The 15,958-nt window shown below is 48.0% G+C and overlaps 1 protein-coding gene across 5 annotated transcripts in view; it reads left to right on the top strand.

The window, feature by feature from the left end:
* kat80 (katanin p80) overlaps positions 1-14,900 on the top strand; it is a 222,001-nt gene extending 207,101 nt beyond the window's left edge. For all 5 annotated transcript variants that reach the window (XM_050191552.3, XM_055061586.2, XM_055061584.2 and 2 more), the window contains 2 exons: positions 3,025-3,141; positions 4,458-14,900. In XM_050191552.3, the coding sequence (XP_050047509.1) occupies positions 3,025-3,141; positions 4,458-4,590 (250 nt within the window). In that variant the 3' untranslated portion in view covers positions 4,591-14,900. The remainder of the gene's footprint in view (positions 1-3,024; positions 3,142-4,457) is intronic.
* Positions 14,901-15,958: the final 1,058 nt, after the last annotated feature.

Raw genomic sequence — 15,958 nt, 5'->3', positions numbered from 1 at the left:
ATAATACCGCGTCAACACAACAAAATAAAACAGCTCACGAATCTGTAGGATGCCTAACTCATCGTATTTCTCTTTCATGTCAACCGAGTGTAATTTGGTACCGTAAGATATACCGTTCACGATTCGTTTTAGTATGACATTTAATGCTTGCTTCTTATACTCCGAGCAGTTTCCATATAATGTAATGCCATATTTTAAAACAGGTTCCACTAATGCTGTGTAGCAGCCACATACTGAACTTAGCAAGTTTCGAGAATTATTACTGCGCGACTGCAGCGGGGAAAAGAAATAAATTGAAATTTATGACATCACACTGTTGTACCGGCGCTAGGATTTCGGCGCGCAATTCGAAAAAAAAAAAGAAGTAGTAGCTCGACCCTAATTTTCTCTTATAGTTATAGTCATCAGCCTCTCGTTGTGAGATAGAGTTGTGAAAGAATATTTTATCAGTTAAAATTTATTTGCCTTTCTCTTTAGTATCCCTTTGAGGGGAGCTGACCGTTTTCTTCTCTTTTTTTTCTATTTTTCTTCTTTTACTTTTCACACGAGTCCGCCACTTAAATGTCGTTAACAGTGTATCCTCTTTTGTAGTGCAATATTCCTGTTTTGCAGTGTTCAGGTGCAGCATATTCTTTAATATTGTTTTTAAGTGTTGTCATCATCTCTGTGCATGATAGTTGGGACACCCTGTATATCTGTAGGTGTAATTTTGTGCGTTTCTTGAACCTCAATTGAAATGGTATGGATAAACTTGCGGGGCAATTTACACTGTACTCACGTGTGACTGGACGCTGCTAGCAGTCGAAGTAGTTTAGTCTTGTGCGTTCCAGATGGTGCATCAGAAAACTCCACCCTACCGTGCTGTTTTTCTCTGGACATATTGCGCTTTCCTGAACTCTGAGCAGCCAACGGAAGACGTGCCGCAGATAGCAGCAGATGTAGTCGCTTTTCTGGGTAGCCAGAGAATGGCTTTTCAACGAATGGAGCCGACGCGAATGCGAGTAAGAGGTACACAACGTGGCTCCGTAGGCGCACTCGGAAAGCTAGCGTCAATCCTGGCTCGGGTAAGCTTTCGCTCTTCTCGAGTCGTTTCGCTGCTCTTCACGGAGGAGTATCTCTCCGCTATGTGTTCGTGCTGAGGGGACCACCTGTGATCCGGCGCGAGATTTCTCGAACTGCCTGCTCTGAAGCACAAGCACGCCCACTTGTGCGTGCCCGTGAGTCACGCCACCGTTTTTTGGAGTGCCGCGCCTATACGCGGCCGTGGATGCAACAGCACGAGCAGTTGGCGGTGCTCGGCCACCAGCGACAAGTTATGCACTCCTGTCCATTTCCGCGAGTCAGGTCTCGTCGGGGGCGGTAGAAAAGTCTGGCGTTCTTCTCCCAAACTTTGGCAATTGGTACCTCGACTATTGGTGATCGGCAGCTGCTCGTGAAGGCGCTGTTTGTTGGTCTCCTCACCTCAAATGGCACGTGCTCGCAGCAATGTCCTACGTAGTTTACTGTGCGACGAGTCTTCTACTTTTCCTTATGCACTTCTTTTACGAAACTCTTTATTCAGAGAATACAAGCAAAAGTTTTTACGTAACTTTCTTTTCGGATTTCCGCAGAACTAATGTGGTACAATACGTACTGGGTTGACTCTAGGGTCGAGGTCGGGTGATGTTTTGGAGGAAAGTAACTATGGCTGAAAAAGAGCTGGAAAAAGAAACGTCGTTTTGTCTTCTTTTGTGTGTGTGTGTGTGTGTGTGTGTGTGTGTGTGTGTGTGAGAGAGAGAGAGAGAGAGAGAGAGAGACAGACAGACTCGCGGCAGACGCTGCATGCAGTGCCAAGTATAGGGTGCAGAGCCTGGTGAAATTGCCGACGCCCAGGAAATTCGTTTGAGATTTCATGCACCGTTTGAGATTTCATGCAACATTTGTTCACGCATTTATTTAAATTATGCTGAGAACGTGCCTGCTCACAGTTAATACGGTTTTGCGCTGTTCCGCCGTGATCTCTGCGCTCTGTTTGACAATCGGGCCTTGCAGAATTTCCACTGTTGTCGAAAAGCTGCTTGCTTGGCTGTCTTGTGCTGACCCCTTGGTCCCGCAGGTGGGCACACTTCGCACCCTGTTTGTAGTTAGACCCAGCTCCGCGACGTTTCTTGCACGTCGCGCACTTCTGCTACAATCTGTGATCGTGCTTGCCGCGCGCGCTGCCGTCGTGGCCACGGTGGTCGAACGATGGTCGTGGCATCCGCCGGGCTTTGCGGCCCTCGCTCAGTGCGCAGGTCCAGATTATGGCCCCGAGCACTTATGCATCATTAATTACCTTCGTTAGCCGAAGCGTGCTGGTGCGAGAGTGCGCTGCGATCGGTCCGTGGTTCGGGAACGGTGGCGTGCCGAAGGTGTGGCTCCGGTGCTGTATGCGCCGACGCCGCGGCACGTCGATATATTCGGGCTGCCGTTCATTAAGGCTGGAGATGCCGCCCCGGGAATGCCAGGAATGCACCCGATTGACCCGGTGCCGCATCGAAAATGACCGGAGCTCACACCCTCTTATGTAAATAGTCGCCGCGGCATGCGGCGCTTTGTCTTCTCCTGTCTGTGCCCGGAGAAAGTTGCGCCCGGCCGCTCGTACGGCCTGTGGAACGCGGGTTGGGTGGAGCGAATCGCCAGGTGCTGCATTGCATGATGCAGCACTGCCGGTGCTACATGGCGGGCGTTTCGCTCCGTTCATTGATTTATTCGGGTCGCTGACTGCGGGATTGCTTACCCAAGTTGAGTCGGAATGGCAGAACCCAAGTCGGACCTTCCTGACACAGCCTGTCTTTATTTTCATTTATCGCAAAGGATCATTAGTCGCTCGATTTAGATACTTTGTGGATGCTCCTGCGTATCTGCCGTTGAACGAATCTGTGCGAACAGACGCACGATGTGGTGAAGTATATACAAAGCGCGACCCGCCGGTTCTCGCGAGTGCCTCGTACACAACGGGTGGCCTCTTAATTAATGCAGCGTGTTTCGGTGCTCTGTGTGCAGGTACATGTCAACCGGTTGTGCCTGTCTCCGCATCCTGCTCAAGAACTTCGCCTCGGTCATCAAGACGAACATAACAGCGCCGCCCGGTGTAGGGGTGGACATCTCCAGGGAAGAAAGGTGAGAGCTGCTTCGCAGGCCACGACATCGGAGGGGACACGCGAGCAGTTGATTCACCCGCGCCGCGTTGTTGTAGTGCGCACAGAGCCCGCGACCGGCTCCCACCCCTGAGCTTCGAAGCCGCCCCGCACCGAGGCGACAGTGCGTGCGGGGAGAGGGGGCAACCCTGCCGGGCGGCGACTGCGTGCAGGCCGGCCGAGTGCCGCGAAATCTCTGTCTGGGAGGGGCAAGAAACGCCGTAATTGTCCGACTGTAATACTGGGCGTGTATGTAATATATCGTGCAGTGCGCGAGAGGAGTGGCTCGCGGGAGTTCCGGCGCGCCGTCTTCGAGGGGGCAGCTGTGAAATTCATGAAGGAGAACGAAACGGAAACCAGATACAAACTGGAGATGTACGGCCTGCGCCGCGAGGCTCAAATTTGTTATCATTAGTTTGGGGGCCAACCAGGAGGAGGGGTGCCGCGGACGGCGTCGGTGGGGACGCGAAAAACGGCGCCCAGGGAGAAAGGAAGAAACAAAGAAAACCCCCGTGGTCCCTTGCCATTTTAATTGCGATTGCGATCGCGCGCCGCCGACCACTCGCCCTGACGGCCGTCGTTTTTCGCGGCCCTCCCGTGAGGTACAATTAGGCGGAGGATTCAAGTCCTGTGGGACGCTGAGCGGCATAAGCTCCCCAAACACACCCAGGTTACCCAACAGACGGACAGCGGTCATTACTGGGCTGCGAGCGGCACCGCACGCCGCCGCACTGGTGCCCGTGCCTCGCTTCCTTGGGCCGCCCGTTTTCCTGCGCCTGTCGCACCCCTCACGCCCGCGCTTTCTTCTTCACGTCGAACAGGCTTCACCTGTTCGACGCGGCGCTGCGCGGCTGTGCGGTAGCCATGGTACCGATGCGCGCGTTGCTTCGGCTCCGCGCACGGGCCTTTAGCACGTGTGTCCGCACACTTGCTTGCGAACACCCTTTGTAAGGGGCCTTTGTTGACGATATTGTGTAAGCTTACATTTAACGCGTGCACCTGAAATGTAGGAAGCGCGCACGTGTGGCTGAACAACGCTGACAGCAAACAAAGGAAAACAATGCAAGTGTGTAGTGTTTGCGGCTCTCTGTTCTATCTCTGTCAATCGCGGTGATATTTATTGATGGTTCCTTACCAACGCGCCCAGCTAGTTGCTCTACACTCTTTTCGCGTTCGTTAAAGTGACAAAATGTGGAAGCGTTTCCTGGCCCGTCTTTTAGAGCCGACATCTGCGAGCACAGCCTTGACTTGTGGAGATACCGTGCGAATGTGCCACTTCCTCTCCCCTTCTTGCGACAGGTACAACAAGTGCATGAGCTGCTACAACCAGCTGCTCTCCATCCGGTCGTTTCTGCTCAAGCGCCAGACGATGCAAGGAAAGCTGGGTCACCTCTTCCGCGAGATGCACATCCTCATGCAGGGCCTCGAGTGAACTCGCCGGCGGGTCCGTCAACACTCAAGCAATCCACCACCGACAGTGCCATTGTGTGAATACTTCACCACTCATAGGCGGGCTACCGTCTACACTATTGCTTCGGAACTCTGGGTAGCCTCCTTTCTCGCGGCGTGTCTGCCTCGCGAGCGAGAGAGCCAGCGAAGGCTGAGCCGAGCGTGGCAAAGCGCGCGCCTTCTAGCGCTCTGCGACGCTGGCTTCGATCCCTGCTCGTGTCCCGTCTGCCTGGCGAAGTGAGCGGGAGTGCGGGAGCTGATGAGAAGGGCTGTCGATGGCGTATGGCCACCGCCGAGGCAAGATGCGCCCGGCCAACACCTTGCCGACACGGCCGCATTCCCTTCGACCGCGCGCATCTCACAGCGGTGCCTTTCTGAGGGCGGCTTGACAGGAACATCGCTCTGTGATATAGAAGCCATGTTGTTGCAAGGTGTTTGTGTATGCGATTTTACGATACTTTTAGCGATTCTAGCATGGGCCTTTTGCCGTTATTTACTTTGCATGATTTCGTATGCGTGACGTCAGCGCCTCCGCATAGTGGACGAACGCAGTTTGTCATCGGGATTATTATTATTTTTTTTTTGTAGTCGTTGTTTGCAATATCGAAGATCGGTAATATTAAACTGTTTATGCCATCTGCGTTTGTTTTTCCCGAGCACGTAAGATGAGCTGACTTGGTATCGTAACACTAGGGCCCAAACAATGAAACATTCCTTTCCTTCAACCGCTTCCTAACCTTACGTGAGGCCTCCTTACAGCGAAGGACCGATGGAGGAAGCAAGCGTACTCTGAAAGCTCCTTTCGTAAGGAAAGTAACGTAAGGAACGTAAGAGGTCTCGAACCTGGGTTCGAGACCTCTTAAAAGCTTTACGCGAACACCATTATTCAATAAAGAGATGTTGTATGGTCGCATAATTTTTAAATTGAAGTGCTAATATATGGACGCGTTCACGCTTTCTTCTAGTTTTGTTTACTGAACGTAAAAAAGTACCACACTATAGCGCCAAACGTGATGTGCTCCAGCAACGCTGGCACGCCGGCGTCGTGCAACGCCTAGCAACACCACTCATGCCGAACGTGCGACTGAAACGGACATGCCTGGCAAGACTAGAGTGTACTAGGCAAGACGTTCCGTGCTCGCCCTTCTCCACAAGCGGGCGACAGCGCACAGGCGCAGGCAAACGTCACGTGGCTAAGCAGAGACGTGACGCGCTCGTTCAAGGCTAGGAGCGGCGTGAGGACGCACGAAGGCAGCTTCGGAGCTGCCTTACGCCGAGGAAGCACCAAGGAAGCCTTCACTGAGGGCGCCTGAGTAAGGAAGCTTTCAGAGTGGCATAAAGTAGCCTCACAGCAATGAAGGCTTTCTTACTGAGGTAAAGAAGGTTTCGTTGTTTGGCCCTAGATTGAATTCGATCTGAAAAGAGCCCAGAATCAAGTTGTAGCTTGCTCTCTAGAATTGTCGGCCACTCAGCTTTCCTCATGGCGACGAAAATGCTTACACCGACGCCGAATCCGCGTGTGAATCGTATGGCTCTTGTCTGTTTACACGTTGTGGGCAGATATTGTTGGACCGCTATTTCTTCGCGATTATGTCCAGCGTTTCGTCCTTAACATACCTATGCGAAAATGCGTCAGGATGATGGCTTGGATATTATTTTGCGTTACTTTGGTTGCACCAAATCGACAAAATACTAAATTGTAAATGAATAGTACTGTGCACCATGCAGCAGCGTTCGCGTGACTTGGGCGTGTGTCAGCGCTGCTGTCAACTCACCATTCATGTTACGAGTTGTGCATGTAGACCTGTTTTGTATCTGCTCTATAAGCCCGCATTGTTTGAGTGTGTGAGGTTCAGGGTTGCAGTGGTTGTTGCGTGTATTTTTATGTGTGGTCTGATTAAGCAGGATGGATGCGGCGTGATATGAGTATTCAGGGTTTCAGATAAGTGCGTCCTTCAACTCTGGTAACATGCGTTAATGCGCTAGCGTCATATTTGTAATATTAGGATGCTAATAACATGGTCGTCTTTGCCATAGTTATTACTGGGCAGCTGGGAAGGCAAAAGACGTAGCGTTTAGCTCTTTCTGCTCGCCCGAACCATGGCTTGCGTAGCTGCATTCATCTGAATTTCTGGTGCGCACGTAGGCAATCGATACGTGCGTTAAAAGCACGTACTGTTCAGATGACACCTGGATTCGTGGAAGTGCCTTGCCATACCTCTTATTCTTTTCGGTTTTTTTTCGCGTCCTTCAAAGGAGGCAGCTTTACGATATGCTTACTTGACTGTTCAAGTTAGGTAAACATTTCACCGCAGAATCATCGTGCCGATTGAACCCGCCTATCAGTAATTACATACAGCCGAATACCGGAGGGACAGTAGTTTTCATCGGTGAGGTGCTTTGGAAACACATAAAAAAATAAAAAATAAGGAAACGTTAGTGGCCGAACATCTTGAAAAAGTTCTGCCTTTCTTTAAAAGCACGGGTTGCGGTGAGGGGCTTTCAAAGAGACGGTGCAAACAGCTCCACTGGGCAAGGCTGTATTGTGCATTCTTACCAAACGCGTCGATGAATAAAGTGTAGCCACCTGCGCTTGACCTGCTGTGAAAAAAAGAAAAGAAGAAAGCAAAGAAAATAGCATTTGTGTGCGATATCTGCTGCTTAAACTTAGAAATTTTTCTTAATGATTACCACAAGGGAAATAAAACATGTTAGGAAGTGGGTACTGTACGCCATATTAGGCATATACGTGAGGATACCACCGTTCACTGAACGGCCGGTCAGCTCATTGTGGTCAGCTTCAATACCCTGTAAAGGTACGTTGATTATGAGCTACCAGACGTACATTGTAAACGCCATAAAAATGTAGACTTGACGCTTCGCTTATATACAAAACGAAGAAAACATTTTCTATGCAGTTATCGCGGCTTAGAATTTCGCCGAAATGTTGCCATAGGCACGCGTCAGGTTATGCCTGTGGGCATGAAAGAGCTAGCAAATTGAGATATTTTTGAAGCTAAGTATTTTTTTTTTCCTTTTAAAAGTTGTATGGCGGCACCTCATCACAGAACCTGCAAGAAGCTCGTAAATAAACGGTTATGTTCACAATTCATACACTTAGATCAGCGCACGATAATATCAGGGTGTTTATTTACGGTTTATTGACCTACTGTGATGTTTTAATTGACATATACATTCGATTAGCAACATATGTTTGTACGGGCTATACTCTTAGCACCGTTAATGGTGTAGAATAGGTAAGAAAATAAAAATGCCAGCAGTGTTCACGATGAAGATAGCATTGGGCCTGTTACGTTCCAAGCGCTCATAACAGCAGCAATTAATAACTGGGAAGAAGAGAAGGGGTGTTTTCTTTTGGCTTGCGTCAGTGCAAGCAATGATTAACACAAAATCAAGGTCTATAAATGGTCCGGCCTAGATATTGAAGCTATAAATTGGTCAGTCAAGGATGTCATCAAGCTTTAATGAAACTTGTACTAGCTGGAGCTGTGAAAAAATGCACTCCATTTCTTAAAGCAGCGTGTCAAGTTCTTTCAGTGGTTCTGGTATGTTTTTGCACGTTTCGTGCAATTCAAATTTTCAGTTCAATTTTTGCATGGTCACAAAATATACCCGTAATAGCATGGTGTATCGTTTATGATATATAGGCGACAATTTTGGCTCGTAAAATCGCAAGCGAGGGTCTCTTTAGAAAAGTGGGGTTGGTTTAGGCATATCTGACCTAAAAATGAAAAAGGCTTGTATAATTTATGCAGTAAGGGGTTAATATGCTGAAGTATTCATGCTAAAAAGACGTTAGGGAGGTCGATTTGGCAGTCTTGAGCACCCCGCCAGGGCAGCTGCTAGAATTCGCATCGCATGTGACGTTTTCATTGGTGCTGTATCGAGGCATTTATAATAGCGTGCTAAAATGCACCACTCTGTAAATGGCAGCTCGATAGCGAATAGCTGGGTGCATTAAAATGCACAGAGCCGCACGTTTCTTCGTGAAGCGGTCGAACGTAGTCGAGTAAGTATCCAGCCTATCTTAGGGTTGGCATCGGAACCACTGGTCGGCGTCTTTTTTTGCGCTGGCCACACATAGACAGTGAAGACGGCTTTATGGACGACACGAAGCACGATATGGGTCGCCACAGCGGAACTCGCAAAACTGCTCCGTCGCAGTTGTCAAATTATCGGGGCATGGTAATACGCATTGTGCGGATGTCATCAAGAGCTGCGTGCGCCGTATACAGAAGCTGGAGCACCCTCGAAGCCATTTTGCTGGTCCTGGGCGCGATGCGTTGTGCTGTCGGTGTAGGCACGCTCATGTCTGCGCCGGCGCTCCCAGAGCGCTCCTTACACCGTTCAATGTTCAGTGCGATCAACTGTTAAAGGGAACATACGAGAGCACGTGCGAAATTCCTCCGTCGTGGAGTAGATATGTAATCGTCCGGCAGTGAAGCAGACGACGTTTGGTTGGTGGCAGTGGCATCTTCCTGCACGCCTGTTCGCTGCATTGACTTAGTTCCAGCCGGCAGTTGTAGCTTAAACTGGAATCGCAGCTATAGGAGCGTTTCTCGCGAGTGAAAAGGCGACATGGCGGCTAACGCCCCGCCGCCGCAGACGCGAGGACGTCCGCGCGAAGGGAACGGACACAGACACGCATAATACACGACTTGCAGAACGGTGCGCCTCCTCTTCCGTGCAGCGGCAGCGCTACAAAATTTGGTTGGAAACGAGGCATAAGCTTGACCACTTCTCGACGAATTAAGTTCGAGTGCTTGCACAGATCCAAGTCCTTTTGCTTTGGTTATATAAATACTAGGCTTCTTACATAATAAATGATGCGTGGTCCCGACGAAAGTGTTACCTTCGGGTGAGTATTGATGACGTGACCTACAATAAAATTCGCTAAGACGTTGAGACTTCATCCTAAAACCAGTAACATAAAGGCACACGTCGACCATGTATCTGTGGGGCAAAATCAGCTGTCTTAAGCAACTTTGGTTAGAAAATACCTTTCTTGCTTATTCGCAGTATATTTCTGCGAATGGCTCACTAGGCGTTCTTTTACTGTGGTGACATTTTCAAAAGTACTGCCGTTGTTCGTTATAGCAAATTTGGCAGACCGCCATTTTCGTTCAGTTCGACTAGAAGGCGCGTCGCATTAATTGCTACCTCTTTTTTTACTCGCTGACATGGGCCGATAATGGCACGTGATTAATCAAATTTATTTTATTTAGTTATATTGCAGTGCGCGCAGGAAGTCTACATGCGTCTTCACTGTTTATGATGCCTTTCTCTTTTATTTGAGTTCATGAAATCTATTTCTTTACAGTTGCACCTTGCACGAAACACTCACAGCAACAAATTGTAGAGCTTGGTGGCACGGGTTTGGAAGCATCATCTAACTTTTATAATGTCATTTTATGTCATTTGCACGGCATCAGCGATCGTGGGTGCGGCGGCCTCTTTAGGTCATGATTTTGGTAGATAGCCCGTTGGCAAACCGACATTTTGAGTCTGAAATTCGGCAAGTTTAGTGAAAAGTATAATGCCCAGCATTTATCGGCCGCGGCATGTAAAGGCTGACACCAACCTGAAACAGGGCCTAGGCGTGCGTTATGGAAAGCTCCTTAGATCTAGTGGCCTTAGTGACGATGATTTATTGACATCCCCCTTCCAAACAGGGCGGTGGCAAATAGTCACCTAGCCTGCTAATCATGTATGCGATAGATGCCTATCAATTTAGCATTTTGTCTATCTCTCCTTTCCTCCTTAAAACCTATATATCTATCTTGTACAGTTACCTGTGCGTGTAACGGATCCGGTCCTATCAATATCTCGGCTTTCTTTTTCACCAATGCCGTAAACGTCTCTTGCTTATGTCGACTGGAGACAAGGTAATGCTTCCATACGCTTTGATGCTCTAGATGATGATTAATTGGAATCCTCATTGGCACAGGGCAGTGACAAATAGTCACCTAGCCTCTAGATGCACGGAGGACAACACCATCTGGTGGCGTTCCAGGGAACCGTGCTTCGCGTCACATGACTGAGCTCTCTGCTGTCATTGGCGCAAGCGCGCGTAGCATCGCGACCGACGCGTTCTTTTCTGCCTCGACAGAAACTGGCTGCGACGAGATATCCGCGTGTGCGGCCGCCGAAACGACGCCTGCGCTCCGCGGTCGCGCATCAAATCGCGTGAGACAATGCTTCATGCGGTTCCAGCTTTAGAGTGCCAGCAAAGTGAGAGCTGCACATTAGTGTTCCCTTTAACAGTGGATCTCCACTGTACACTAGCATCTTTCTGCAAGGGACGCGCGCGCACTCTGTTTTCTTATGCCTCAAGATCCCCATTTGAAGCATTACGGCGTGAACTGTGCTTATTTTCATTCATATTTGCGTGTTAAAGTGACATAGTTATTACTGCTGAAGAAGCCAGAGCGCTACATTAGAAGTTCCCGAAGGATATTTCTCGTCTTTAACTGCCCCGATGCGTGGAAAAACTGGGTAAGCGATCGTCACGCAGTGCAGCCTTCCTGGGCAGAGGGCAACACCATCTGCTCTTGTGCTCCTCACTGTATAGTGTTTCATACAAATAGCAGAATACCATTTTGTACACTGTCCAGTTCCACCGTACTGTCAAAGTTCATTTGAACCGAAGAGAAGGTACCGCACCGCCTCCTGATCCGGTCGCAGCAGGCAAGGTGGCGTATTAGTTGGTGATTAATTGTCCAGAGTAGCACCCCCGGCGCGAGTGTCTTTCTTATTCGAATGTACATGTGTACTCGATCTTGCGCTGGCTTTCTTGAAGCCTATTTGTTACTACAATCATGTTATCTTTCGTCGTGACGACCTTAACTTGACCATCAAATGCTACTTTGTGTGCGATATCTCGTAGGAAAAAAAATTGCAAAATGAACACAATTTCACTATAGTTAGTGCGACCATAAAAATATTGCCTTGATTGAGTGACATAAATCGGCTGCACAATCATCATTCGTTCAGTACACCGATAATTCCATGATAAACTGGGTCTTAAATGTTAAGAATGTATTCACTTTGAAAAACGCTGCGATGCAGGTAGTGAACGTTAGTAAAACTGCGACGGAACAGAATCGCTCTCGATTGGTTTCCGTGACGAAGTCCAAGGTTTCGTTCCCTCCGAAGATCCGTATACTGCTCATGAACCACGTGGTGGTCGAACAATTGCAGCACCAAAGTGCTCTTTGGTAATCTTTGATATGACACTTTTATGTTGCACGCATGTTGTGCGTCGTTGCCGTCCAACTGCTCCGTGATTTGTTAATGTATCTGTCGCGAACGGTCTCTACCGTTGCCGTTGCAACTGCTCGTACATCCCTCTAATAACGCGTACTGCTGTCGTGAAACTTCCGTTCTCTGGTGTATGCGGTCTCGTTTGTGTTTTGTTTTCGGCGTTCCGAGCATTCAACCTCGATGCTATGAAGATCGTATAGTGTAAAGTTGGTGCACCTCGCCACGGCTCTAAGTCTGCACATTTAGTTAACTGCATTTGGATGGGCTCATGTTCTGTCGGGTAGCCGCTTTGTGTGTTCTCGTTCAAGAACCCTTAATATGCCGGTTATGGGACTGCTCGGTATTGCTGACCGTGTTCCCTTACTCACTTGCGTGGTGCTATTTCTCTGTTTCGTGAAACTAGTCTTGTACTCTTTCGATCTTTCATACTGACCCCATTACGATTACTGTAATAATTGCAATAGCATGACGGTGCGTTCGTGTTAGGTGGCCTTTGAAGAGACGCAGTCTTTGAGAAAACAATGTTTCGTGGTTTGTTGGCGCAAGAAACGTTATTGCATGCTCAAGTATATTCGCACTGTTAATGAGTATACTTAGATCGACCCCTTCTGAAAGGAACTTAATGCACTTTAATGCTATCGAAGGCTCTGAACTGATGTAAGAAAGTTTCGTGTAGGTTTTCAATAGGTTGTGCATAACCGTTCTCCAGAATTCAGATTCCGGCAGTGATATTAGAATGTGTTAGTGCAAGCATCGGTCGCAGATACAGCAAATATTTCTGTACTTCCGGCGCTTTCAAGCGTATGTTTTGCAATCACTCGAGATTAAACATGATTAAACACTTTCTTTTGATCATAATTTTCGCAGATTCTAAGAAAGTGTGTCGTCATAACTCTAACTGGTCAGCCTTTGAATTACTGCTTGATTACAGCAGGTAAGCGTTACGAAGGCCTGGACACCGGAATGATGGTTTAAGTTGAACGCTGTAAACATAACCGTTTGTCGAAACTCTTGAGCTATTTGTGGCGTCCTCATAGTGAATTAAAATATTCATCCGAGGCAAATGGTTACCTTAAGTTTATATATCTGCTTTTAAGGGGCTTGCCATTATTCACTAAGCCGTTGTATATGCGATAGTCTTGATTTGCGTGTGCTTTTTTATTTATTTTTAAGGCTTACTTGCGCAACCTCTGGCTCGGCCGCTAGCATCATTGGGGCTCCGCAGTGGGACAGAAACGCCGTGAACGTGTGTTCAATCTTGTCATGAGTGTGTGGAAGCAAATACTGAGCTGTAATATTGCTTTTTTTTCCTCATTTTAGTTGTAAGTGCGAGAGTGCGTGACTAAGTTAACGTGTGTTGTGGGGATGCAGTGCTTGCAGACTGACAAATCGCGATGTCTCTTAAACCACACTGAACCATCAGAAACGCCATTTGATTATGCCGTGCCAGGCCGAGCTACATCTTGCTGAAAGTCGGCACACACGCTTTTCCTTATACGTTGTGAAGGCGCGAAAACTTGGGTCGCGATGTATAAAAAATGTGTACGGAGCGTGTGTAACGACATTGACACTCAGTACATTCCCAAAGCAGTGCGCCGTGCCACTAAGGTATAAAGGAACGTTTGAAACAACGACATGACGGGAAAGCGTGTAGGGTGACGAACGCGCGTCCGCTCGACTTCTGCGCAATCCATGGCGTTTTCATTTTGTATATTTGTCGCTTTTGGGACCATGCACCACTTTGCTTGATTCAGCACATTCCACCCGCCCTGTATCGTCACAATGGGCAAGAGCACAGTGTTGGGGGCATCACTGGTGTTGATTTTCTTTACCTCGTGCATCTTGCACGCAAACAGAGGTTGGGCTCCCGGCGTGTGTGTTCACTTCGGCAGCACTACAATTTCCTGCGCTGTGCGTAGTTTACGGAGCTCTTGCGAACCGGCAGGTTTCGTTCAGCGTGCCTCTTTCTCAAGTGTTTTGTTTGTTGTCTTTATAATTTTTTTGCTACATTTCAAACGCACTGTGCGAATGTGACCGCATGACATTTTGTTTTGCGGCCGCGTGCAACGCAGATGAACTGCCATTTTGGTTTATTCCATTGCTAAGGACACAGTGTGGCTTGTGTAGCATTATGTGGACCATTGCTGTATAATTCTATTCTACGCCGTTTCAGCTTTCTTTGGCATGATGTATAGACGTGTTGGTAGCGTATGAGTTGCGAGGAGTGATTGTTTATGTGCAGAGTTTTGTCGATGAAAGAGGCATCCAATGTTGTATAGCTTTTGAAAAGAGATTTACTCCGTTTTTCTGGCTTGTTAAAATATCTTCTTGCAAGCCGCTGGAACACCTCTTGTTACCGAGATAATTCTGTGTCCTATATTATTGTTCAGCCAGTTACCGAGCCTCCTTGACCACTGCCTTAGGCGTCATAAGTTAATAGGAGGGTTCGTTCCAGCCTACATTTCGCTGTTACACATGGGGGAAAGTGTCTCAGGCATGGTTTTTGTTAGAAGGTGGATACCTGAATAGTTGCTTTGTCACCGCAGGTCAGACTCACTCCTCGTCCTGTCCGCCTCTGAGCGAGCGAGATCTAGCACTGTGTGGTGCAGGGATATCTGTGGTTTTGCATTTGTTCAAAAAAGAGTGTTTGCGTAGAATGTACGTTTGTATGTCGCCTTGTGTGACCTCTGTGAGGTCGTTATGGACGTTAGCACAACGCTATCATTTACTGATTTGTAGGGCCAACTTAGTCGCTACTGGCTGTTCACCAGAAACACATAATTTAACCATTTCACTTTTAGTGAAACGTTGTGTTTGCTGTTGGCGCACTTCGGGTCACCCTAATGACGATCATAACCATTCCTTTGTAAACTCACCCAGTGTTTATTGCTTTTCATTTCGTCTGCCTGACACTGTGCACGGTAGATGTCGCCTGCTTTTAATCTGGCGATGGTGCCTCTTCATTGTGAAAGAAAGGTAAAAAAATAATAAATGCGTCGTGACAACAAAGGTGGTGTCTTGTTTGTTTGTTGAAACCGTAATTGTTAGATTTGCAAGCCAACGAAATACGGTTTGGCTGTCATCAGACCTGGCGTTCTCTATCTTTTTTCTTTTTTTATTATCTCATGGGCTGCCATAAATGAGTGCGTGCAGGCCATCTTTGTGAAGAAGTTGCGTAAGCGGTACGTGGAACTTATTCTCCATAATTAACCGTTCATAGTGTCTGGGCTGGTCTGTTCGTATCCCGACCTTAATATGAGGCTGGTAGGCAATATCAGATATTTCAAATACCAAGATGGAAGAGATTCACTCAAACGAATACCTAAACAACTGGACGGCGCTGTCCTGTGTGTTCCTGCCTTCTGTCTTCGTCGTCTTGCGCTGCCCCTTCAAGATGTTCAACCAGTACAAACTCGCCCAAATGTCGATCCTTCTACGGCACGACGCGCCAAAGCACAGAAACTGTCTTTTCCTCTTGCGCGTCGTGCCGTCCAATCCTAGGTATTCGTTTGAATGCGTCTCCATATTTAAAGGCCTTTGTCTTTTTATATTTTCGTCTTTAAGCCTCTATGACGCCCCACTGTCACTTCGAAGCTTCTAGTTTCACCGAACTAAAGCGATCTGCTATTCTTCGTTTCCATTTATATGTTCTTAATCAGCCGAACGTCCTTCTCTGAGGTTCCTCCAGATTTTATGCCTTGGCACTTCGGCATTAGCCTTGACTTTTCATTGAAGACAACATAAGGATGCTTTCTTTATACCTCTCCGTAAAGGTTTCCTTATACCTCTCCACCATGTGTCTTCCTGTGTAGTTTTCCCAGGCATCATTCCAAACTATACCGACCGCGGTAGCGTATAGTGCCCTTGGCGTAGCGCTGCTGTAGGCCCGAGGCCGCGGGAACAAGTTTGAAAAACGCCTTTGTGCCGTGCATTTAGTGCACGTCTAAGAACCCTAGGTGGTCAAAATTGCTGGAGCCCCCCCCCCCCCCCCGTTCGGCGGACCTCATAATCGTATAGGGGTTCTTACACGTAAAACCCCACAATTTAGTTTTAATATTTAATCCAAA

Source organism: Dermacentor andersoni, chromosome 1 (assembly GCF_023375885.2).
Source record: "Dermacentor andersoni chromosome 1, qqDerAnde1_hic_scaffold, whole genome shotgun sequence".
In the NCBI taxonomy this organism is placed as follows: Eukaryota; Metazoa; Arthropoda; class Arachnida; order Ixodida; family Ixodidae; genus Dermacentor; species Dermacentor andersoni.
The sequence above is the reverse complement of the archived record's forward strand: the minus strand, read 5'-3'. Positions and strand labels throughout refer to the sequence as shown.